The sequence below is a fragment of the Pongo abelii genome, chromosome 7 (genome assembly GCF_028885655.2).
Source record: "Pongo abelii isolate AG06213 chromosome 7, NHGRI_mPonAbe1-v2.0_pri, whole genome shotgun sequence".
Classification (NCBI taxonomy): domain Eukaryota; kingdom Metazoa; phylum Chordata; class Mammalia; order Primates; family Hominidae; genus Pongo; species Pongo abelii.
The window spans coordinates 154,621,722-154,648,413 of NC_071992.2; the positions used below are offsets into that span (position 1 = coordinate 154,621,722).

At 43.8% G+C, this 26,692-nt stretch overlaps 1 protein-coding gene across 9 annotated transcripts in view; it reads right to left on the reverse strand.

The window, feature by feature from the left end:
- The window catches only part of FAM135B (family with sequence similarity 135 member B), a 362,884-nt gene that overhangs the window by 103,513 nt on the left and 232,679 nt on the right, over positions 1-26,692 (reverse strand). For all 9 annotated transcript variants that reach the window (XR_010141340.1, XR_010141341.1, XR_010141342.1 and 6 more), the window contains 3 exons: positions 21,696-21,766; positions 15,843-16,016; positions 7,940-8,066 (listed from right to left, as the gene is read on the reverse strand). Coding sequence is in view for 5 of the 9 variants with exons in the window: in XM_024251153.3 (XP_024106921.2) it covers positions 7,940-8,066; positions 15,843-16,016; positions 21,696-21,766 (372 nt within the window). In the remaining 4 variants the exon portion in view is untranslated. The remainder of the gene's footprint in view (positions 1-7,939; positions 8,067-15,842; positions 16,017-21,695; positions 21,767-26,692) is intronic.

A 26,692-nucleotide genomic window follows, 5' to 3' on the forward strand; every position in this document is an offset into this window, starting at 1 on the left:
TATTTAAAATTATATTTTTGCTCCTGTTTGTATAAAGGTGACTATAATTCAGACTGGACCATATTCCTTATTTTTTTCTGATTTTAAAAGAAATCAAAACTTTCCTTTGGTCCTTAAAAAGTACTGTAGACCCTAGCCACTGTGCCTACTATGTCTGATGGCTACATCTACAGTGGTCACTCATCGTAGATATAAGAAGATGTAAGTCTCTATCTCCTCACCTCACGTACTGACTCAGCACTAACTGAGCACCCACAATGTGTCAGAAACTAATGGGCACCGAGGGCTCTAGCAATGAAGATGCTACACCAGGCTGGGATGAATAATGTCATTTCCATTGCTGCATCACAAACCCCTTGCACAGTGCCTGAGACAGAGTTAATGCTTGATTAATGTTTGATTAGTGAATAAGCCAATGGCAGTATCTCTGCTCAAAGAGATGTCCTGTCCAGAGACAACATAATGACATGTTTAATGATAATTATGCATGTCTGTGTCTTACACATGTGACTCTACATCCTCCTGAAAAGAATATGAGGGTGTTCACAATAACAAGCAAGGGCATATTCAAAGCAAGGGCAAAGTGCAAAGAATCCAATAGAAAGGGGTATGAGAGAATAAAAGGAAGAGCCTACTTAGGAGAAATAAGATTTCTGCCTGAGAGGCAGCTCTGTGCCTCAGTTTCCCCCTCCCCACCCTGCCCTGCCAGACACACACCTCCCATCAGAGGAGAAGGGGCTGTCATGGCACAAAGCTCGGCATGGAAGGAGACTTATAAATCTAAGCACATCCTCTTGTCCAGTGTGAGCATTATCCACTCTGAGGAAGATATTGTTCTACGATTCTCTGCAATTCGACTTAAAGACATCTTCCGAGTGGCAACCTTGTACATTTTCTCAATGACATGCATTCTTCTGTCTGGGAAACCACCTTCTAAGTAAAACAAAGGAAGGAGGATTTCACTTTGTTGGCCAGCACACTCATCTCAGAGGAAGGTGCTCCCCACTGCAAGGCCGAACCTATGATCTCCACGGGTGAGCCAAGGAACTGGGAGGCTCAATGCATAGGCTGGAAACAGGTTTGTTGGGAAAGTCAAATGCCTAACACTCTTATCTATAAGTTCTTTTGTTCTTCTGCGTTCAGATGTTCCCAGATTCCAAGGCATCCAATACTCATTTATTCAACAAAGGCTTCGTGGCCATATGTCATGTGCCAGGCATACATAAGTAAATAAATCAGAAACCCACTCTCCTCTGGTGGAGCTTAGAGTCTAGAGTCCCACTTCTGGATATAGATCCAAAATATTTGAAATCAGGATTTCCAAGAGAAATTGGCCCTCGCACGTTCATTGGTGCATTATTCACAAAAGCCAAAATATGGAAACAACTTAAATGTCCATCAATGAATAAATGGATAAAGAACACACACACCACACATACACACATACACACACACACACATCCCCACATACACACTAGAATATTATCACGTCCTTCCAAAGGACAAAAGGTATCACAACCTTCTTTGTTTAAACATTCACATCATGGTTAATGATGGGGATGAGGAGATGGCATCAGGCTCACTGAATTAAAAATCCAGCTTGGTCCCTGCTCAGCTGTGTGGCAGCAGTGACATACTTACCCTCTCCCAGTCTCAATGTCTTCATTTGTAAAAGGAAATATGAAAGGGCCATTCTGTGAATTGAAGAAGTCCATGCACATAAGTGGCTTACCAGCATATTTGATGTAAAGTAGATGTTCAAAAATGTGATTTGAAATGATCAATAACACACTTTTCACACTATTGTGAAATGTGTAATTTTTAATTATTCCTTTGTTTCATGTACAACATGGTAAATGAATCACAGGATCCATTAAGGATTGGCACTGAGTTTTATTCATTGTGTTAGTCCCTGCAGCACACAGATCCTAGCACACAGTAGGGGCTAAATAAATGCTGATAGATTAATAAATGAGCCAATGTGTACTAAAGCCCCTGCCCAAGGAAATGGAGATCTAAAGACAAAGAAATCTCCCTGAAGTCCGTGTCTCCCCACTAGGCTGCCATTCCTCCCTTGGATGATGGAACAGCCCTCCTTATGTCAGTGAGAAGAAAAAGGGTGTGCAGCCTTCCTTGGGGAAGAACAGGGTGCACCTCACTCTGAGTAACTGGATCCTTGATTTTTTTTCCTTTTTTTTTTTTTTTTTTGGAGACAGAGTTTCACTCTGTAATCCAGGCTGGAGTGCAGTGGTGCAATCTCGGCTCACTGCAACCTCCACCTCTAGGGTTCAAGTGATTCTTCTGCCTCAGCCTCCTGAGTAGCTGGGATTACAGATGCCTGCCAACACACCCAGCTAATTTTTGTATTTTTAGTAGAGATGGGGTTTCTCCATGTTGGCCAGGCTGGTCTTGAACTCCTGACCTTTGGTGATCTGCCGGCCTCGGCCTCCCAAAGTGCTGGGAATACAGGGGTGAGCCACAGTGCCCAGCCTGAATCTTTGATCTTTAATGACAGTCTGTCAGAGCCTGAGTATTCATCAGCTGTGATGGCTATTTATGTCTCAACCTGGCCAGTTCACAAAACCCAGGTATTTGGTCCAACATTACAGATGTTTCTGTGAAGCCATCTTTTAGAGGAAATTAATATTTAAATCATTAGATTTTGAGTAAAGCAGATAACCCTCAGTCGTATGGGTGGGCTCTGTTCAGTCAGTTGAAGACCCTTCAGTAGAAAAAGACTGACTTTCCCCAAAGAAAAAGAAATTCTGCCAGCAGACTGCATTCAACTTGGATGGCAACTCTTCCCTGGGTCTCCAGCCTGCCAGCCTACCCTGTAGACTTTAGACTTGCCAGCCTCCACAAGTGCATGACCCAATTTCTTAAAATCTTAAAATATACACACACACACACACACACATATACAACTTATTGGTTCTGTTACTCGGGAGAAACTAACACATCGAGCATGTACCAACTGCTCCCAACTGGACCAGGCAGTGTCAGGGATATCACAGTAAAAGTAGCACACAAAAGGCTAAAGGAGGCCTCTGGGATGATCATATCCAATTATCTCTCTATACCTTAAGAAACTGAGACCCAGAAAGGGTAGGTGCCTGGCCCAAGGTCACACAGCAGATTGGCACTGAGGAAAACCACGTGGCAGACTCTTCACTCAATGTCTCACCACAAGGCTGCATTGGAGCTCTTGGAGTAACATTTGAATTAATTATGTGGATAAATGACAGAAAAAATAATATCAGCAGGAGGTTTTTATTGGGCATGTTTGTGTCAGGCTGTATGCTCAAGGCCTTTATAAGCTTATTTCATTTAATCCTCTCAGCAACCCTGTGAGCCAGGCATTAGTATCTCCTTTGACTGATAAGCCAAGAGTCAAAGAGGGTAAATAATTCCCCTAGTGTGAAGCTGCTGGTTTCAGATGCAGAGGGAACATAAGCGCTTGCTCCACCAACTCTAAATGTGGAATGTCTAGATGTCAAAGGTGCTGCAGGAAAGAACAGAGGCCAGGAGGGGAGAGGGGCCGGGGCTAATGAGAAAAAGACATGGCCTGTCTCAGCAACCCTCACCTCCCTGTGATTTTTTACACCAATCGGCTTGTTTTGCTATGAAACTCCAGTTTTGCAAATGTCTCTGCAAGGAAAGGCTTATTTTGAAGGGAACACCTGTTCTCTAATCCTTCCAGCTGATGCTACAATCTGTGCGGATTCCAATGTTATTTGTTAATGCGCTGGGCTTCTCAGGGATTTGGATACAAAGCTCCCAGGGGAGGTGGAGGGAGTGGATTTTATTCTTTGCTTGGCAGCACTTGTCTGGTGGGAAGGCACAGGGTGGGTGCACAGCACTGAATCTGCATAATTGGATGGGACCCAAATGGAAAATGCACAGGAAAAGAATCAAGTCCTGAAAATAACCCATTGAGCTAAACTCCATGAGCAAGTTCAAAGCTAAGCACTCACAAATAAACCATTTTATCTGAATCTGGTCAAAGACAGGGATGTCTGCTTTGACACACATCCCCAAAAATAGCCAAGAAGAGAAAAAAAAAGAAAATACTTTACTGTATCATGGGCCTAAGTCTATTTCTGTGATGTTTTTACACACATTAACTTCTGAAATCCTCCCTAGAAGGTAGATGTGATCCCATTTCACAGTTAAGAAAACTAAGTTTCCCAGTCCCACCAACAGTGTAAAAGTGTCCCTATTTCTCCACATCCTCTCCAGCACCTGTTGTTTCTTGACTTTTTAATAATTGCCATCCTAACTGGTGTGAGATGGTATTTCATTGTGGTTTTGATGTGCATTTCTCTGATGGCCAGTGATGATGAGCATTTTTTCATGTGTCTTTTGGCTGCATAAACGTCTTCTTTTGAGAAGTGTCTGTTCATATCCTTCGCCCACTTGTTGATGGGGTTGTTTGTTTTTTTCTTGTAAATTTGTTTGAGTTCTTTGTAGATTCTGGATTTTAGCCCTTTGTCAGATGAGTAGATTGCAAAAATTTTCTCCCGTTCTGTAGGTTGCCTGTTCACTCTGATGGTAGTTTCCTTTGCTGTGCAGAAGCTCTTTAGTTTAACTAGTTCAACATTTGTGGAAGTCAGTGTAGCGATTCCTCAAGGACCTAGAACTAGAAATACCATTTGACCCAGCCATCCCATTACTGGGTATATACCCAAAGGATTATAAATAATGCTGCTATAAAGACACATGCACACGTATGTTTATTGTGGCACTATTCACAATAGCAAAGACTTGGAATCAACCCAAATGTCCATCAATGATAGACTGGATTAAGAAAATGTGGAACATATACATCATGGAATACTATGCAGCCATAAAAAAGGATGAGTTCATGTCCTTTGTAGGGACATGGATGAAGCTGGAAACCATCATCCTCAGCAAACTATCGCAAGGACAAAAAACTAAACATCGCATGTTCTCACTCATAGGTGGGAATTGAACAATGAGAACACTTGGACACAGGAACGGGAACATCACACACCGGGGCCTGTCATGGGGTTGGGGGAGGGGGGAGGGATAGCATTAGGAGATATACCTAATGTAAATGACGAATTAATGGGTGTAGCACACCAACATGGCGCATGTATACATATGTAACAAACCTGCACGTTGTGTACCATAGAACTTAAAGTATAAAAAAAAAGAAAAGAAAACTAAGTTTCCACAAGAGTGAATGAGTTCCCCCAAGCCACATAGCATTTATCATAGGAGGCATTTGTAACCAGAGTCTGCTTTCTACCGCATTGTAACAGTGTCAGAGATAGAAATTTGGCTGGGCCATGCTCAGATGTGTCATCTGTAACAGAGCCCGGTGGACTGAAATGGTCTATCATGTGTGCCATTCCATCCCACCCCATACCAGGTCTAACGTTCTGAGCTGGGCACGCACACATCAGCAGAGATGCCCCTCACTCCACAGCTGCCTCCCATTTGGTTACTGGCTCCTGCCGTGTGAAGCAATGAATAGTCTGTGTGGCCTCAGTGTCTTGCTCCTCAGCTTCCTACATGCATATGATTCACACATTTGTATCATTTATTCCCCACACTTTTATTGAGCACTGAGTATGGCAGGCATGGTGCTGGCCCTAGGGATGGGGAGCTGAATGAGGTGGTTTCTATTCCCAGCCACTTAGAGCCCAGTGGAGGAGGGACAGAAATGCCTAGAGAATTGAAGAGAAAGTATTTCTTTTTAAGAAATCAGAGAGTACTTTCATATTAGTGGTGGCACCTGACAAAGTCTTGGAGTGTGTACAGGGAATTGCACATCAGAGTCCTTCAGGACAGAAACCTTCTCATAATCATCTTCATAAGCTCCTGTGGCAGCCTCAGCAAAGGCCCTTGGCTTGGGAGATGAGTGTTAAAAAAGTGTTCTGAATTGATCTGTGACCACTGACATTCCCTAACGCTCCAGGCCACATTCCGTGGAAAACAGAGTTTGAGTGGAAGATTTTCAGGCAGCAGATTTACTGAGGTTCTGAGGGCCAGCCCTGGCTCTGAGGCTCTTCAGTCTCCACATGGGGTCTACTGAAACTCTAGGTGCCAGCCCATGAGGCGGCTGAAGGAAGGAAGACTGGACAGAGGGAGAAGCTGAATTGTGATGTAGTTACAGCAAAGGCTTCAGCCGACCACGGGGAGCTTTGCCTCAGTGATGGTCCTGTAGCAAAGGACCCGCAGCAGGGATAGTCCAACGACATGCTACAGGGCTCACTGCTTTCCACTCGCTTTCTTACTCATTCAGCTCCTATCTGCTGGGCCCTGCGTCAGTGCTAAGGACGTCAGGTTCTGAGAAGTTCAGTGGTTGACTGAAGTTCTGCATCTACAAGTCACTGGAGTCTACCCTGGAACTGGTCTTATTTGGCTTTAAAATCTGCTCCTTCCGTGGCACAGAACCCCATTCTGGCTTCAGGTCCCCTCAACAGGTTCTTGACAACCCTTTTCTTTGCGTCTCAGGACCATAAAATCATGTGACACAGCAGCTTGGACCAGATGAAGACATGACTTGGGCAGCTTTTGCCACTAGACCTCCTGGCTGGGTCTCAGAGCTAGCAAAGATGACATCACAGGAGAGCCAGCTGAGTGCATTACCTAATATTCTGAACAGTCTGTGTACAGAGCCTGACTGTACAGGAAGATAGAGCACCTCTTTTGGGGGGCTGACTGGGCATGGACAGTTTATCACACTTATAATGTGGGCTACTCAGAAATTAGTAGTGATAGTTACTATTAATGTGACAGTTACTTTTATGTGTCAACTTACTTGGGCCGCAAGGTGCCCCAGATGTTTGGTCGAACATTATTCTGGGTAAGCCTGTGAGGGTATGTCTGGATGAACTGGTCAACTGAATAAAGCAGATAGCCCTCTCCAACATGAATAGGCCTTATCCAATCCATTGAGGGCCTGAATAGGACAAAAAGACTGAGTGAGAGAAAACTGTCTCTTTTATTTATTATCTTTGATCTGGGACATCAGTTTTCTCCTGCCTTTGGACTTAGACTTGCAATGGGCCTTATAACACTAGCTTTCCTGGTTCTGAGGCCTTTAGCCTTGGACTGGAAAGATACCATCTGCACTCTTGGGTTTCCAGCTTGCTGACTGAAGATTTGGGGCTTCTCAGCCTCCAAAATCATGTGAGTCAATTACTTATGATAAATCTCTTTGTGTGTGTGTGTGTGTGTGTGTGTGTGTTCTATTGGCTGTATTGGTCCTGTTTCTCTGGAGAACCCTGAATAATACAGGCTGATTATTTATGAGTAGGCCACTAATAAAAACACAGCACATACTGGCTCGGGAGAAATATGAGCAGAATCATACCCTGTGTGATTAAAGCTCTGCACATCACAGGAGAGTAGGGGATGTTTCCTAGGATAAAAGAACAAGGGGAAGGACAGGATATGCTTATTTAGTCAGCAGCTAGTGAGTACTGGATACCAGGCTAGGAACTTTACATTTATTACAACATTTGGGTACATATAACACTCCATGAAATTATTAGCTATTGGGGAGCCCACTCTGCAGGTGGGAAAACTGATGTTCAGAGAGTGCACAAATGAAAGTGGGAGCCAGGTTTTGAAACCAGGCAGGGCTTTGAATGTTATCACATAGTCAGTGGCCCCCTCACAGCACAGCCTCCTGACCTACAGAGAACTGTATTCTTCCAAGAGACCACATATAAGAAGTATCATATGAAGACCACATTCCCTGTATCTATCCCAGGGCTTGGCCTTAGAAATATGTCTGACAGAGCTTGTAGTGATAAAAAGAAGGGGTGGGAAGATGGTGAAAGGAAGGTCAAATTAGCAAAAATCTCTGAAGGGGATGTTTCAAAGAAGCATGAATCTCATAGAACATACACTCTGCAAAGTAAAGTTTGAAAGTTTTGAAGCAACTGCCCCACACAGGCCTTACCTCTGAGGAAGTTGGCTTGCAGTATCCAGCTCCAAAGACCAAGTTTTCCAGAGAAATGATAGACTGTTCTTGTCCGGTGTCTGGGCCACCTTTACCAAGCCAGGAGCCTCTTCCTGGACGAGTAAAACTAAACAAAAGATAATTGAAAGGGTGAAAAAGGAGGTAAAGAAAGTGATGGTGCCATTAACTCAGCCCCTTTGGGAAGTGTTCCTGTGAAGCATTTGAGATAAGCCATTTAGGAGTAGTTCACCCCCTAGGGAGTGTTTGCATGTGATATTTGTGGATATTTTGATGATAAAGAGGGTACAACTGGCACGTAAGCTTGAAAGTCAATGATGATACACATCCTACAATGTGTGCATGTAAATGCCCAACCTAAATGCCAACAACATACCTGTAAGAAACACTGAAGCAGAGCTCCAAGCTTATATCACTAGAGGGGAAGGTGGCATGGGCTCCGAAAGTTTCAGGGGCAACTCTGACAAGACAAGGCCTGAGTCCTGTCTCTGCTCCTTCCACCAACTCCTCCCTCCCTGGACCTCTTTTCTTCTGTGGAAAAGCATAAAACATCTTCCTCCATGATCCGCATGAGAGTCTAATACAATGTCAAAGACTGTCATAAGCCAGAAAGCACTTGCTGTGTCAACGCTAATTGGGAAGATCATAACCTGCTCAGCTCACAAATGTGCAGTTCCTGCCCAGCTCTGCAATCCAAAGATTAATGGACATATTGTGATGGCAATGATCAATTTCAGGATAAAGTAGATTAGGAAAAGATGTGTGATTATTCAAATTTATCATATTTGAGTTTATGATCATCTTCCTCTATCTTTACCTGTTTGATTTTCATCAATTGATATACCGGTAATGTTTACTTATACTCATATTCTTTTTTAGATCTCTTCTGTTCAATTTCTTTTCTAATGGATGTTTTGTCATATTGTGGATACTATATTCTAGGCATGTTTTAGTCCCTCAGTAAAATTTAAAGTCTCTGATGGCAAAGAGGGTCTTGGCAATAAATAGCCAAGGTGACATCATCTTCATCATCTTCACTATGGGTGCTCAAGAAACACTTGTGGAAGGACTTAATCCAAGAGATCCAGGTTCCTGCTTAAAATATTGACAGGAAAATAAATTTAGCATTATATTTATATTTAATTCATTTATTCAAATATTTATTAGGCCCATACCATATGCCAGGCAGTGGGTTAGGTGCTAGGATGATAAGATGATTGAGGCACAGCCTTCACCTTAAAGACATTTGTCTAGAGAGCAAAGGAAACCAATAGATGTAATACAATGCAGGAAAACTCAGGCCAGTGTGCGCAGGAGAGCAATTTTGATGCAAACAAGGTGAAAAGAATGCGTCCAGAGATGATCCTCAGAGTATGGTCAAGCAGTAAGGGGGTAATAAATCCAGCCTTTCAGGGTTCAACTCCCTAAAGGCTGTGTGACCTGAGGCAAGTTTTTAATCTCCCTACCTCTGCTTCTCCCTGTCAGAAGGTTTGATACCAGCACCCTAGCCACTTGGTGGTTGTGGGAGTCCCATGGGATAAGCCAGAGGCAGCTTCCAGTACAGTGTCTGGCAAGCAGCAAGGCTTCCATCAATGCTAGGAGCTATCTGTTGCTAATACCACACATATAATAAAATAGAATCATTGTTCTGATTTGTTTTGAATTGCAAGTTGAAGCAACTCTCTAATTTAGCTATAAGATAGATAGAAGGAACATTCCAGAAGAAAAGTAGAAAGTGTCTATGTGAATACTCCTGGCACATTCACTGGACAGACTGCAAATTAATAACTAAAATAACTTGTTATTTACTTAAGGGTGGTCTTAATTAGCTTTTCTGGTGGATCTGAATCCCTCAAGTGAAATCCAATCATATCCATTTGGGGGTTAAAAATTGGATTCTTTGCTTCAGCTTGTTTTAGTGAAGGCTAAGGGGTTTTGGAGGTTAAATGTTAATTTCACACCTGTTTCATGATCATTGTATTTAACCGATGCTGCAAAAAACTGCTTTTCTGGAAAAGCTAGTGCTTGCCCTATTTGACAGGTATTTCCCACAAACTTAAAGGGTTCCCTTTGTTTCCAGCTGCTGTGATCCAACTGATAGAAGTTCTTCCTGCAAAATCCAGAGGACAGAAGACAGTTCTATTTTTACCCCCAACCCTGGAGAAGTCTAGCCCTTACTGTGAATTTCTGTCTGTGTTTCACTTCAGCAAGGTTGCTGCAGACAAACTTGCAAAGGACTCTTTCTGTCGGAAGGTTAAACATTTTACTAAGATTTCTAAGATTCCCAAATTCGCATTAGAATAGTATCAGGGTCCTCATTATAAAATGGGAGTGAAGCCTGCTAATATGGTTTCACTGTGTCCCCACCCAAATCTCATCTTGAATTGTAGTTTTCATAATACCCACATGTTGTGGGAGGGACCCAGTGAGAGGTAATTGAATCATGGGGGTGGTTACCTCCATGCTGTTCTCCTGCTACTGAGTGAGTTCTCATGAGATCTGATGGTTTTTATAAGGGGCTTTCCCCCATTTGCTCAGCACTTCTCCTTGCTGCCGCCATGTGAAGAAGGACACGTTTGCCTCCCCTTCCACCATGACTGTAAGTTTCCTGAGGCCACCTCTGCCCTGCAGAACTGTGAATCAATTAAACCTCTTTTCTTTATTAATTACCCAATCTTGGGTATTTCTTCAAAGCAGCATAAGAATGGACTAATACAGTAAACTGGTACCACAGAGAGTGGGGTGCTGCTATAAGGACATCCAAAAATGTGGGAGTGACTTTAGAACTGAGTAACAGGCAGAGGTTGGAACAGTTTGAAGGGCTCAGAGGAAGACAGGAAAATGTGAGAAAGTTTGGAATTTCCTAGAAACTTGGAGGGCTCAGAAGACAGGAAGATGTGGTAAGGTTTGAAACTTCCTAGAGATGTGTTGAATGGTTTTAACCAAATTGCTGATAGTGATATGGGCAATGAAGTCCAGGCTGAGGTGTCTCAGATGGAGATGAGGAACTTCTTGGGAACTAGAACAAAGATGATTCTTGCTACGCTTTAGCAAATTTTGCCCCTTCCCTAGAGATCTGTGGAATTTTGAACTTGAGAGAGATGATTTAGGGTATCTGGTGGAAGAAATTTCTAAGCGGCAAAGCTTTCAAGAGGGAGCAGAGCATAAAAGTTTGGAAAATTTGCAGCCTGATGATGCAATAGAAAAGAAAAACCCATTTTCTGGAAAGAAACTCAAGCCTGCTGCAGAAATTTGCATAAGTAATGAGGGACCCAATCTTAATCACCAAGGAAATGGGGAAAATGTCTCTAGGGCATGTCAGAGACCTTCATGGAAGCCCCTCCCATCACAGGCCCAGAGGCCCAGGAAGAAAGAATGGTTTTGAGGGCCTGAGACCAGGGCCCCCTTGCTGTGCACAGCCTAGGGACTTGGTGCCCTGTGTTTCAGCTGCTCCAGTTGTGGCTAAAAGGGGCCAAGGTATAGCTCAGCCCACAGCTTCAGAGGGTGCAAGCCTCAAGCCTTGGCAGCCTCCACTTGATGTTGAGCCTGCAGGTGCACAGAAGTCAAGAATTGAGGTTTGGGAATCTCCACCTAGATTTCAGAGGCTATATGGAAACTCCTGGATGTCCAGGCAGAAGTTTGCTGCAGGAGCAGACCCTTCATGGAGAATCTCTGCTAGGGCAGTGCAGAAGGGAAATATAGGGTCAGAACCCCCACACAGAGTCACCACTGGGACACTGCCTAATGGAGCTAGAAGAAGAGGGCCACCATCCCCCAGATTCCAGAATGGTAGATCCACCAATAGCTTGCACCATGCACCTGAAAAAGCCACACTCAACATCAGCCCATGAAAGCAGCCAGTAGAGGGGACTGTACCCTGCAAAGTCAAGGGGCACAGCTACTCAAGGCCATGGGAGCCCACCTCTTGCATCAACACGACCTGCATGTGAGACATGGAGTCAAAGGGGATTATTTCAGAGCTTTAAGATTTAATTACTGTCTTATTAGATTTTGGACTGGCATGGGGCCCGTAGCCCCTTTGTTTTGGCCAACTTCTCCCATTTGGAATAGCTGTATTTACCCAATGCCTGTACCCGCAATGTATCTAGGAAATAACTAACTTGCTTTTGATTTTGCAGGCTCATAGGCAGAAGGGACTTGCCTTGTCTCAGATGAGACTTTGGACTTGGACTTTTGGGTTAATGCTGGAATGAATTAAGACTTTGGGGGACTGTTAGAAAGGCATGATTGTGTTTTGAAATGCAAGGACATGAGATTTGGGAAGGATTGGGGTGGAATGATATGGTTTGGCTATGTCTCTACCCAAAGCTCATCTTGAATTGTAGTTCCCATAATCCCCACATGTGGTGGGAGGGATCTGGTGGGAGGTAACTGAATCATGAGGGCAGTTACCTCCATGCTGTTCTTGTGATAGTGAGTGAGTGCTCACAAGATCTGATGGTTTTATAAGGGCCTTTTCGCCTTTTGCTCAGCACTTCTCCTTGATGCTGCCATGTGAAGAAGGACGTGTTTACTTCCACTGCCACCGTGACTGGATGTTTCCTGAGACCTCCCCAGCTCTGTGTAACTGTGAGTCAGTTAAACCTCTTTCCTTTATACATTACCCACTGTCAGTTATTTCTTCATAGCAGAGTGAGAACAGACTACTACACCTGCTCTCTGCCCTTTCGGCTGGCATAAACACTTTGCATCACCAAACCATCCTCCAATCTGATGTAACTTCCAATCTAACCAACTCAAAGCTGCTGGAGTCTTTACAAAACATAGATCTTACCAGGTAACTCTACTGCTCAAAACCTTCAGTGCCTCCTTTTTATACAATAAACAAATTCTCAATTCCTTAATGTGTCATTAATTACTGTATTAAACTATAACTCCAATTTACCATCCCAAATTCACTTTTCACTGTCACAGTCTCTTATCCTCTGGATGTAGCACAAAGGCTGTTTCTTCTAGAAAGATTTCTCTCATGTCCCTGAAGTAGAATTGCTTCTTTCCCATGCTAACAATTACATACCATTCACTAAATGCTTATTATGTGCTAGACATGAGGCCTAGGTGAGGGCTTGGAATATGGGAGGTGCTAAATAAAAATCGACTGAATGAATGCCCAAGGGTTTTACATGTGCTGTCTCATTTAATCCTTCTAAAAGCTTTCTGGTATGTACTGAAACTGAAACTCACATGCTCAAGCTAACAGAGTTAACAAGCAGGGGGCTCAGATTTGCAACATGGGTTTGTCCAATCCTAAAAACCATCCCTTTAATTCCTACCCTACACTGGGTTCCCACATCCCTTGCTTTACAGGTATTGCTCAGAATTAGAGTTTGGTCTATATGTGTTTCTGCCACACTCTGAGACTTTAATGATGCCAGACTTGATTTATCTCAGAGCTTCTAGACATGGCCTCTCTAGAAGTGGCTAAAGCTTAGCGACACCCACCTTGAAGCAAGCATGTTTTCACCACATGCAGCACTATATACTTCATCCCACTGCACCTCCTCATCATCCCTGTTGGGTGAGTATCACATCTCATTTTTTAAAAATTTCGGCTGGGTGCAGTGGCTCACACCTATAATCCTAGTACTTTGGGAGGCTGAGGCGGGTGGATTGCTTGACCTCAGGAATTTGAGACCAGTATGAGCAACTTGGTGAAACCCTGTCTCTACAAAAAATACAAAAATTAGCCAGACATGATGGCTCCTGCCTGTAGTCCCAGCTACTTGGGGAGCTGAGGCAGGAGGAACACTTGAGCCCAGTTGGCAGAGGTTGCAGTGAGCTGAATTTGCATCACTGCACTCTAGCCTCGGTGACAGACAGAGTGAGATGCTGTCTCAAAAAAATAAAACAATAAAAGTAAAATAAAATAAATGAAAATTCCTTTGACTCATTCATTGACTTAAATGTTGAAACAGATGCTAGAAAAGTTAGGTGACTTAACCAAGGATCCCCAAAAAGTAAGTGGTAGGGCTAGATGATAAGATGGTCTTGACTCCAGCTGATGAAAGAACAATTTGATCCTAGGGCCCCAGAATCCGCTGCAGGAAGCTCTGCCTTTCCTACCCCAGGCTGTCTGTCACCTTCTCTTGCCTCATCTTCAGCAGTGACAGCCTGCTAATCCCAGGACCTGACCTCGCTAGCCTCACCTCGCAGAGGGCAGACAGATCATGCCCTTAACTCTGTGTTGAGGATGTGATTTGCCAAGCGTTGGAGTGCATTAGCAGCTAGGGAATATCCTTTGGGAATATTCTTCACAGGATGATAGTACTCTGTTGCTTTCTGGATTCTTTGTCTCCTGTCACTTCCCAAGGTCAGGTCTGCTGTCCTTTGTTTCTATAACTGTGAATCTTGTAACATTTTCTACCAAACTCTACCACAACAGCATTTACCATATTATAATTTCGTATATGCAAATGGGCCCACTTCACTGGACTGTGAACTCACTGAGGGAAAGATCTATTCCAAAGTATTTTTATATTCCATAGTAGAATATACTGCATATTCACTTACACTTTCCCTAGAGCACAGCAGGCCCCCAGTAAACACCCAATGAATAAAATAATAATGGGGCCAGGAAAGGAACCCAGCAGATGGGTGTGGTCACTGGATCACACCTCCAGGGGCAGCAGCTCCTGGTCATGTGGCACGGGTCATGTGGCACGGGTCAGACTGGGTAACTAATTTCCTCCTCTCTGACCCCAGCAGAGAACAGGGGCTTCAGGACAGGAACGGCAAACGTCGTGAAAATTCTAGTCTCCTGTACATGCACTTAAACTGTCAGCACTGAGAAGCCATTCAGAAAAGAGAAATTAGGAAAGATCCCTTTTGGAAACACCATGCTGCAACATTCTATGCATAAACATTGCACACATGCAACTTTTGCCCATGTGCATGTGTAACATTTTGAAATTATTTCATGCACCTATCTGGCCATGCTGGGAGTCGATATGAAGACAGGTGAGCACGGTACAATATGCTAGATGCTGTCAGTTCTGTCCCTCTACTTGGGGCATTCATAGAACCTCAGTGCTTCACACGATCTTGAACATGTTCTGGGAAAATTCACTGAAGGGAAGAGTCAAACCATATGAATGGGCTGGGCGTGGTGGCTCATGCCTGTAATCCCAGCACTTTGAGAGGCCAAAAAGGGTGGATCACCTGAGGTCAGGAGTTTGAGACCAGCCTGGCCAACATGGTGAAATCCCATCTCTATTAAAAATACAAAAATTAGCTGGGCGTGGTGGCGGGTGCCTGTAATCCCAGCTACTTGGGAGGCTGAGGTAGGAGAATCGCTTAAACCCAGGAACTGGAGGTTGCAGCAAGCTGAGGTGGTGCCATTGTACTCCAGCCTAGGCAACAAGAGCAAGACTCCATCTCAAATAAGTAAATAAACAAACAAACAAATGAATGAAACTTCTACATTTGAGTAAATAACCACTTGGGGAAGAAAAAGAAAACTAAGCCCCTAACATGTGCCTGGTACCATCTTCGTTTGAGATTCACTAAAATCTTACGTAGATGGGACACACATTAGTGTTCTGGTCGTAGAGGATTATGTGGCTCAGGAACATTAGATGACTTCTCAAAGAAGGCACAGTTAGAAAAACGTGAAGCCAGACTCCAAGTCTTCCTGGTGTAAGTCATAGTTTGCAGGTTTTTGACTTCCAGGTTCCATACCAGTCTCCCCTTGGGACCTCCTCCTTCCTCTCTCACATGCTCCTCAGTGAGGCCCAAAGCTTAAACCAGCAGCCTTAGAGAAACTCCCTTGCGTGTGCTGATCTCTCCTGGAAAACTCCCTGCCCCCCCACCACACCTGTGATGGAAGGTGGCTCCCACGTATCAGGGCTGCCTCCAAATTTCATACCTGATCAAGGGCTGCTGCAGAGCCACCAGGGCAGCATGGACGGTCACCGAGATCACAGACAGGTGGAAATAGTCGAACATGACCGGGACCTGGTGGTGCAGACCATTCCGGGGGTGGAAGTGCAGGCCAAGCGTGCGGCTGCTGACCATCGGTGCCCCAGCCACGTCCCTCAACCTAGAAGGCAAGCATGTGAGCTCATGTGAGAAATGGTGGGTTGCCCCTGCTGTCATCCTAGCATGTCTGTATTAAGCCTCTCCATGGGCCAAGCACCGTGCATACATCATCTTATTCAATCCTGCAAATGCTCTGCCTGGTAGAAGTCGTTTTTCCCACCATTGGCAGATGAGAAAGCCACAGCTCACAGGTATCACTAGATATTACACAGCTGTTACACAACAGATCTGGTGACATGCTCCACTGTCACGGACATCAAGTTCATGTGTCAGTGATGGATAAGAAGCCCAGACTAGCTTTTAAAGACTCTTCAACATTGAAGCCTCCTACTTTTTCCACTTCTTTTTTATTTCCCCCACAGATGTCCAGATGTCCAGTGCTCTCCTCACAATGCTGCACGGACTGTGTGAGCCTGTGTTTTCTAACAGACTCCTACCTCTTAACGGACTATGATTAATGCATCTTAATAGTCCCAATACCTAGCCTAGTATCTGGCAGGTATTGAGAATATAAATACGAATTAAAATGAACAATTGACTGACTGAACAAACAAAAGAATGAATGACTCCCAAAGCACAATGCTTAAATAGTCTGACTAGTTTCATCAAGGATTCCCCAATGTCTGCTCCAGTATTTTGTAACTGACATGTATCTAAGTCTAAGAGATTAAACCAACTGGCATACAACTCAACAGAATCTTTGGTGATTAAAAGAAGATTGGTTTTGCCTAAATAAAACCTGGGGCCATGATCGCCCCCAGAAGGACCCAGGACTAATCTCAAATCCTGAGAACCAGTCATTTGGGCTGCGCAAATTTCTCTGAAGCAGACCACAAGGGAAACCTGGGAGGAGCATCTTTCATGAGGAGAGCAGACAGGAAATGCTTGTCCTCCATCAATAGATAAGGAAATGAAGCACAGAAAGGGCGAGATGAAGGGAGCAGCCCCTTAAGACCCAACACCATGGGCTTTGCTTCCTTGAAACCCTTGTTGTTTGTGTGAAAACAAAGGCCAAGTCAAAGAGCCAGCTAAATTATTAGAGCTCAGGGTGACTCCACAGATTGAATACGAATGATGGTCCCCTGGTACCAGAAAGAAACCTGTTGGGGAGAGCGTGAAGGGTCTACGCCATGAATCTCAGCAAGGTGTTAACATTTACCTTCTTTTTAATTCAGGCTACAATTTATTGAGAGCTTCTTACGAACTGAACATGGTACTTTTCCCTTTACCCTGTATGGCAATCACAGGAGGTATTTATTGGCATTATTCTGTTTGTAGAAAAGGAAGTAAAGCCAACAAGAGTTAATCAAAGCCACAAGGCAAAAATGTAACCTTGGACCAGGTTTTCCTGATTCACAGTTGTTTGTGAGTTACTGCTCACTATTACTTTGAATCCAGTCAGACACAGGTTCCTAAGAATCACAGATATATCCCTAGGGCTTGAACAACAGGAGGTTAAATACATGTCAGTGTAGCAAAGATGGCAAAAATGTTAACAAGAATTTAAGCCACATTCGTAAGAGTAAAGAATTAAGAATGGAGATGTGGTAGCTCTCCTGTGCTCTGAAATAGATATATCCAAAATGGAGCTAAAACTTAGGTCCTGGTGGTGGTGCAGGGAGGTCTCTAAGCTCTGAAATGATGGTGATAAACTTGACTGCATTGATAGGAGAGTGTCTGAGTTCTTATACGGGAAATAAAGCAAACAAAAAAATTAAACAAACAAAAAACACACACAGAAAGAGCCCTAGTATTTAACCTGGAGATGATATAAACAAGGTTTCTTTTTTAGTTTTTTGAAATGGAGTCTCACTCTGTCACCCAGGCTGCCAGGCTGGAGTGCAGTGGCATAATCTCGGCTCACTGCAACCTCTGCCTCCTGGGTTCAAGCAATCGTCCCACCTCACCCTCCCAAGTAGCTGGGATTACAAGTGTGCAGCACCACGCCCAGCTAATTTTTGTATTTTTCAGTAGAGACAGGGTTTCACCATGTTGGCCAGGCTGGTCTCGAATTCCTAACCTCAAGTGATCCTCCTGCCTTGGCCTCCCAAAGGGCTGGGATTACAGGTGCGAGCCACCATGCCTGGCCAAGAAGGCTTCTTTTCTGAACTGCCATCCAGACTTGGGATTCGTCTGCGTGGTCACAAGAAATAAAACCGAAGTCTACTGAGGGCAGATGCACAGGGATGAATTGTTCCTTGAAATAAAGAAGAATTTCTCCATCAGCAGAACTACTCAGGGCAGAATGGGCCGTGATGTGAAGAGTGAGCTCCCCATCCCTGTGCAAACAGGTTCTGATGGGTCTTTGCAGAGGAACAAGTACAAATATGAGGTTAGGATAAAGCAGGGTTTCCTCACCTCATAACATTGACTTTGGGGACTGAGTCATGCTTTCTTGTGGTGGGGGGGGCGCTGCTGATTTGTGCACTCTACGATGTGAAGCAGCATCTCTGGCCTTTACTCACTAGAAGGCAATATCTAAGTGTGACAATCCTGTCTGCTTCACACCATCCTTGGGACTTGTTCTAAGGCCCTAGAAGAGGTTGGCCTTCTTTCTGATCTATAAAGTCAGAAGTGTAGCCCCGCCCTTATCGTGCTCACATCTCCCCTCAAGCATCCTCCCGAGCTGTGACAACCAAACATGTCTCTGGGCATGGCCACATGTCTCCAGGGGTCAGAATCCTCCCGCCTGCATTGAGAGCCGCCAGACAAGGCAAATTTCACGAGCTCTTCCGTCCCTTATATGAGAGGCTCTACTTCTCCATTTTGTTCCCACCCAGACCTACATGATGCTAAAGAGGCCAGATGACTTGGTCATGTTTCAGAGCCTAATGTCCACCCCAGGATATGCCACGGATGCCTTGTCATCCTTAAACTCAATTTATGAAAATTAAAAAATGTGGCATTTTCAATCTTCCCCAGCCTCTGGCTTCCTGTTCCTCTTAGCTAATCTTATAGTTCATGAAAACCCTTGCTCTGATTATTATTAAGTGCTTGGGAGAGGAAGCAACACATTGAAGCCTGGCCTCACTTCCAACTAGGAAGCCATAAAGAGGAAGAAGACATTTATTCATCAGATTGCGTACTTGGCCTATTACGTATATTGTCTCTCTTAATCATCAAACAGACCTATGAGGTATGTATTCTATAATGATACCTATTTTATAACTGAAGCTACTGAGATTTATGAAAGTGTGGGGACTTCCCCAATGTTTTATAGTTGATGAGTGCAGAGTTTAGGTTGCTGAGTTTTATACATTTGGATTAAACCAATCTCCTGCATACAGGCTCTCCATTAACTACTGTTTTGCTGAAGAGAAGGTCTCGTTTACTGTGTACAGTATGACTTATCACATGGAGGGCAGGTTGGAGGCTGATTTCTAGGCTGAGCTTGGAGTTAGCAGCAGGGTTCTGTGATGAATTGGAAATGTCTAACATAAAGCTATGAATGAATGTCTTGGAAGGAAGTGGAACACAGTGATAGGCGGGGTGGGTTAATGGAGGCGTTAATGACAGAAACCCCAGATGGTTAGGGGAAAATAGCACAATAAAGTCAGGGCTTCACTTCTGAGTTTATAGCTCAGGAAGAAGGCCAGCCTCTTTTAGGGCTTCTGAGTTCAGTATGGTGCTAGAACAAGTCCTGGCAATGGGGTGAGGCAGGTAGGATTCCTCAAGTCTCTACACTATCCTGCTAAGGAGAAAGCAGATGTAATGAGAAAAGCAGGTGGCCAGAGGACTGGGGTCCAGATAAAGACAAAAGTGAGGCATCTGTGAAGTTGAACCCAGACTGTGGCACGAACATGTGCAGATACTCCTCCCAGCCCAGGGACCAGGCAAGACATCAGCGGATGCCCCTTCTCAATTCCCATACACAATCAAGTCCCTGACACTTCAGTAGACATCCATCTTTGGTTCAAATCCCCTTGGACTCAGCTCCTCATGTTATGAACAGTCCCATAATGGATTAGACAGATTTCAGAGACAGGACAGTCCTTGAGAAGGGGAAGAAGTTCTGAGAAGAAATCTGACTTTTTTAAAAAATTAATTAATTAATTAATTTTTTTTGCTCTGTCACCCAAGCCGGAGTGCAGTGGCACAATCATGATGCACTGTAACCCTGAACTCCTGGGCTCAAGCAATCTTTCCACCTCAGCTTGCCAAAGTTCTGAGATAACAGGCATGAGCCACTGCCCCTGGCCAAGTCTGAACTTTGAAGGGATGAGGGGAACAGTTCTGCCAGCATTGGCTCATCAGCTTCCCAATTCCCCATTCTCCAAAGGAAAAGGGGAAACATTTGTTGGAGAGGTTAAAGAGACCAGAAGTGAGAATTGACTTTAATTTGCAGATAGTGATCAGTGTGTGCTGAGATTCTGCTAACAGAGAAAGAAGGAGTTTTCCTCCCTTTGCCTAAGCCGAGGGAGGAGGTCTTCAAGGGAGATTGCCCTGTGTCCCTTAGAACAGTAGGAATGCAGTTCCTGGTGCTCGACTCATTCTGCAAAGGCCATCAGGAGAGAAGCTGAGGGTGGCTGGATTGGTCTAAAGAGCAAGCAGGCTTGGCAGAGGAGGTTCTCCACATATGTGGAATGAGGGTTAAAATGTCTGTGTCTATTTCCCATGGGCCAGATGTGTGTGCTTTGGAAAAGTATACACCCCCAAAGAGCTTCCTGCAAGGAATGAGTCACCCAGCCTCTTGTGAGGCATCACTACATCAGATAACTGCAGGGATGGGGCTGGGTGACTGTCTTCTGGCCAAGGGTACCTAAGGAGTCTCTCTCTAAGGAATTCACAAGAACATCCTAAGGGCAGTTCAGGGTTTACCATATGACGATCATACTTACAAATGAACCCCTGCCCTTTCCTCCACTGTTTCCCTCCTTTCTGTGCCTGACCCTGCAAAGCCTGCAAACTGCAGTGGGGAAGAAAGGGGGGATATGAAGTCCCCCACCATGCCCTGTTCCCACATTGGGAGTTTTCTACCCTAGGAAAGCCTGGATCTGGAGGTGAGGTAGAGAAAGGAGGCAACAGAAAGAAGTTATACAATGGATGAGGTTTAGAGTTCTTCACCAGACTTTTCATACCTAAAAGAGGATGACTTACTTATTAGCTGAAATATCCCAGCTTAGTGGCCTGACAGCTCAGCCCAGGGTAGGAATAAGAGGCCACATAACAAGCTGAAAGAAAGCAGTTATGGGAAAGAAGAAAGTTGCCTCCTGCTTATTTCATGAGCAGGTTATAGATAAACGGAGTTTCAAGTTTCAGAGCTGAAACATAATAGCAGATATGTCGCACAAAGATGTAGAATCCTGGAAGAATCTCCTTTGACTCAGAAGGGGATTTGCCATTTGTAGCCTCATAGGGTCCTTAATCTAAAACCCCCAATTACTATCACATTGTAAGATGTGTGAAGGTGTCAGACATGAGAAAGTGCCAGTTAACAAAGCCAACAAGTTATGAGATTTCTATGTATGCATTTGAGCTGCCTGCCTAAAATGTATGTGGTTTGAAATGACCACACAAACTTTCTTAGCCCGCACCCCTGAGTCAGGGACATTGCAGCTTATCAGGAGACGCTGATCTGAGAGACATTCTGAGGTTCATGGCTATGAGGCTATCCCAGGAGTGGGGAAGGGGGGAGGAGAGCACCGTGCTACTACAATTCAATAATTTCCATGACACTCACTGCTGTTCACTGTCCGTAAAGTGCAGATCCACCTTGAGTTGAAAATCTACTTCACTCAGTGCATCTTCCATCTGCAAAAGAAACAGAGTCCAAGGGATTTCAGGAGTCAAATCTTGTCCAAATGAAATACTTAGCTGGTCTACTTCCCAAAGTAGAGGAACACTATCTTGTCCAAAAAATGCCATTTATGCTGAAAGCAGAATTTCCATGCATGTTTCATGGAGTTCTGGGTAAACAGGATATCTGGGAGTATTAGACAAAAAGAAAAATAGAAGGGATTTACATACCCAGTTTGGGAAAAGTCAATTTGCAAAAAAAATGCTAAACAAGTTTCCTTTTTGCAGGGCTTTTGAGAGTCTCATTTGTATTTGATCTAGAATGCCATTTGGGGCAAGAGTAAAGTGTTCTGTAGCACCTGCTCTGGGAAGGACGGAGCAGTGAACTCGCAGTGAAATCCCACTTGGCTAGCAATGGGATTAAGTCAGAGCAATGTCATCTCTAACCCTCAGGCATCCTCTCAGGGCAGGCACCATTGTCCACGTGTCCAGAGGAGGAAGCTCATGTTTGGGAAAGTAGTCACTTCTTCAGGTGTCTCAGCTTCATAAGAAAGCAGCTTCTTCATTTTTGTCTTGAAATCCATTGTATTTAACCATTGTCACTTTAAGACACTGGCATTTTATGTCCTACCCATGGCTGCTTTTATCCTTTGCTTTAAGAAAAAAAAAAAACAAAAAACATATTTTTAAACACAGGAATCTTTATTCTTCCTGTCAGTTTCTCATATACACCTGGAAGACGGTACTCCTAGTTCTCTTTTTCTCACATCACCCCCAACTCAAGGGGGCATTACTTGCTAAACACCAGATCTCACCACCACCTCTACTCAGAGGTCAACCCAGGGTCAGTTCTGCACACCTGTAATACGACTTGGTCTCCTCCTCATTCACAGGCAGGATGGAGCCCTTTTCGTCTGTAACCACAAAGCCCATGTCTTGTCCATCTTGGTGTTTAACGGTGCCTATTACAATTTTGGAGGCAGTGTTATAAACTGGAAGCCTGTGAGCCAAGTATTGTCTGCTGATGTGTCTTGTTTAGCCCCCATAGTATTTTTGAAAATGTTTTGAACAAATTGCAAACATTTACAATTCAGGCAATTTCATATTTGTATTACGGGTTTTCAGCTTCTACAAAAAAAAAACAAAAAATAAAACAAAACAAAACAAAACCCTGGACTTGGGAGTGCTGGGCTGGCATTTAGAAACTCAGTTAGAAACTGTTCAGATCAGTTAATTGCTGTCCCATCTACCACCATTCACAGTATTCACTGCCACCCATTTGGCCAGCAGCTCAAAGCCCCTGGCTATTTTCTTGTGTAGCATCCCCAGTAATCCTTATATGATTAAGAGAGAGACTAGTTTTAATTCATTCTTGATCCCTTGCTCCAGAAATAGTGTCTGCTGCATAGAAAGTATCAATGCATCTTTGAGGAATAAATAAAGCTCTTTCCCAATCCCCACCTTTTTTGGTTTTTGTTTCTTTGCAAGAATCTCCTCATCTTCCTGGGATGGAAATATCTTAACCAAAGATCTCTTTGGAAACGTCTCCCTGGTTAAGCATAATTCATGGAGAGATATACAGATGGAATTTATCTTTAGGTCTCCAGGGTTTAAAATTTGTTATTTAAAAAAAAGCATTTAAAAGTTAACATTTTGCTGAATCCAAGTGCTATAAATAACTTCCTTTCCTAGCTTTGTTTTGCATAATCATGAATCTAGCTTCAAACATACAAGGAAAGCATTGCAGCCTCTTGTCACTAGGAAGGGAGACTGGCAAAGTAAGCTTCCCAACTACCTTCTGAGCACGCATTTGCCTGGGTAATGAAAATTCAAAGTAAACTTGAATTTAAAGTTTTAAACTTGCTGCAATTTCCTTAGGAACTGGGAGAGAAATCATTGCCCTGGATAAGCTGTGGCTAAATTGAGCTGGGCTATGACTTTACAATGCTTTAATGAATCTTATTTGCAAGATATTCCAGAATGAAGTCACTGCCTTTTCTAAACATTTATTTCATGGTTGGTTGTTGACTTCCTACCCCTCCCTTCAAAAAGACACACACACACACACACACACACACACACACACACCCCATACACACATAGGATTTTCCTTTATTCTGCCTTATCTCAATTAGAATCATCATCTCCTTTCAAGGGTCATTTTCTCACGACCAGGAAGCAGTTTTGCAAACTAGTAGAAATAATATAAGAAGCTAGCATTTACAGAAGAGTTATTATTTGGCAGGCAATAAACTATCATTATACATATACTATTTTATTTAATGTGGATAAAACTAGGAGTTAGGAAAGACTGTCCTGCATTTACACATGAGGAAACTGAGGCTCCCTGTGGTAAAGGCATTTTCCCAAACTCAGCTAGTGAGAGTCCCACATCCCAGATGCTGTCAAGGGCTCCATTTCTTTGGCCTTCTCCCATAGTCACATGTGTGTTCTAGGTTGGATGTTCTCTCACTGCTTGGTTTCAACTCCTAATGGTGACTCTGTTGTTTTCTCCTCCATTCTTAACTACTATCTTGAGCTTTGTCACAGCCTGATGGCTATGAGGGCAGCTTCTGAAATCAAGATACATGTGTACAACTCTTAGCTCCATCATTTCGTATCTACGAGACCTGGGGCCAATCAACCTCTCTGTTGTTTTCTCATCCGTAAAATGGGAGTAAAATAATTACACCTACTCGCAAAGCATTGTTATTGTGTGAACTAAAATTTAAAAATGTACACAAGGGCTTTGTTTAAAATTGAACTGACAATTCTCAACAAAGGTTAGCTATTATTATTGCTGTCATTTTCAACCATAGGGGGCCTGGCCACATGAGGGACCCATTCCTCTACCAACTTCACATAGTAGTCCTGCACACTGGTCACAAACACAGACTTTGTGATCGGACAGCCCAGGTTCAAACCCTGGCTCTACAACTTCCGGGTGGTATGACTTTAGATAAATGCCTTCTCTAAGTCACTGTATCCTCATTTGTAAAACAGGAGTAGTAAAACACCTCATCACGTTGTTGCAATAATTCAATGAGGTATTCCAGACAAAAAAATCAGCACAGTGCCTGCCATACAGCACATACCTTATAGGTATAAGATGCTGTTTGTTGGAGTTCAATCAGGCTGGTGGGAAAAATATTAAAGATAGTTATAGTAATAGTCAAAAACTCTCTTGGAAGGCCTGAGAGTTTGCATAGCTTCAGATTGCTTGGCTGAAGGCAGCCAGGGTCTCTTTCCAGGAGCCAGAAAGATTAGGGTGCAAGTCCAAAGGAATGTGGGAAGTTTACCTTACTAACCTGTTTCCTTATATGGGCTTAAGACTAACCTTTGTCCTACTAGGGATACTTTACTGCCTCCTACTCGGGGGTCAGCAGAAGTTTATTACCCGCAAATGGTGTTTGCTTTAGGCCTGAGAACCTGGCCCTTAATCTTTACCCTCTAGTGGTGTTTACTCATAACTTTTGTTAATTAGTCTTACTGAATAAATATGAGCCTCACTAACTGACCAGGGCTGAGTCGCAACTGTTTACAGAACTCAGCTTGGAGCCTGTAAGTGGCTTGGCCCCTCAGCTGGACTGGCAGAGCAGAATATCTGTGTGTCAGTGTATGTTTATTCATCCATCGCTGAATCAGGGGCTAGCAGGAACAGACCCCCCACAGCTAGTGCCCCCGCGAAACGGGCACTGCCTCTGCTGTTAGTGCTAAGATCCTTGTGATTGTTCTTATAACTCATCCTGAACTCCTTTCACTCCCTAGTAGAAGCTTTTCTTCTCCCAACTACCCTGGACTATCAGTAACTCCAAGCCCATTTCATGCCCAAATCTTAGAGTCAACTTCCATTTATCATTCCTCTCTACATGATGCCTGCCATCTCCTACGCTCAACCTGAACCCAGTCCTGAGGGCTGCACTTGGCAGCCAGGCAGCTCACCCTTTCAACTCACACAGTTTCCATTCACACAGTTATGCCCTCTGCCATGATGCTCACCAAGACACCACGCACTATAGCAGCAACTGCCTGTATGCCCTTGGTCTCCTGGGCCCCATTTTCTATATTATTGCCAGACTGACCTTTCTAAATGCCAGGTCTCCTCCTTCTGTCCTGAAGGAGACTCCTATCTTTAAAAAAGGAAAAACATGACCTTCAGCAGAGTCTCTGTGGCTCTCCATGCTGTGTCCTCAACCTTCCTCTCTAGCTTTGTGTCCCTGCCACTTTCTAGCCCATGAGCAACAATGCCTTCTTTCCCAAATCTGCCTTCTACTTTACTGCTTTTTATGGGCCTTGCTGTCTTCTGTCTCAGGAGCTCTTAACAACTGGTTACTGTGGAAATCGTGCCCATTTTTCTACTTATCAAAAAACTCTGAATCAACTCAGCCCCCTTTCTGCTTCCAGCAAAAAAAAAAAAAAAAAAGAAAAAGAAAAAAACAAGCCCACCTCTGTCTGAATCACTAGGTCTGGCATGGGCTCATGAATCTGCATTTTGTACGAGTACTGCCAGGGGACTGTGATGCCAGTGCACCAAGGAATCACACTTTGGAAAATGCTTTTCCTTTTTAAGCCTACGAAAATGCAACCTTGCTCATAAAATGTGTTTAATATGTAATCTTTTCCTCTTCTTCCTCAGAGTGGCAAGAATTTTGTTGTTAATAATTGTATCTTCTTTGCTTTGCCTGCTAGGAGCTTAGCACTAAATGTATGGGTCAACACTATCAAATATCCAGAGGGTGTTTGTGCATTTTGGTCTACTACATTTACCCCAGCCTTTATTTTCCTGTATGTATTTTTCCTCCACTCTGCCCCAATCCATTGCTAACTTTTCTTTTTACTATTCTATGCATTTTGTAAGCCTTCCCAAATCTTCTGTGGGATTACGCAGAGTATATAAATAAAATACACACACTACCTCCAGATTCACTCTCTGCAACTGTT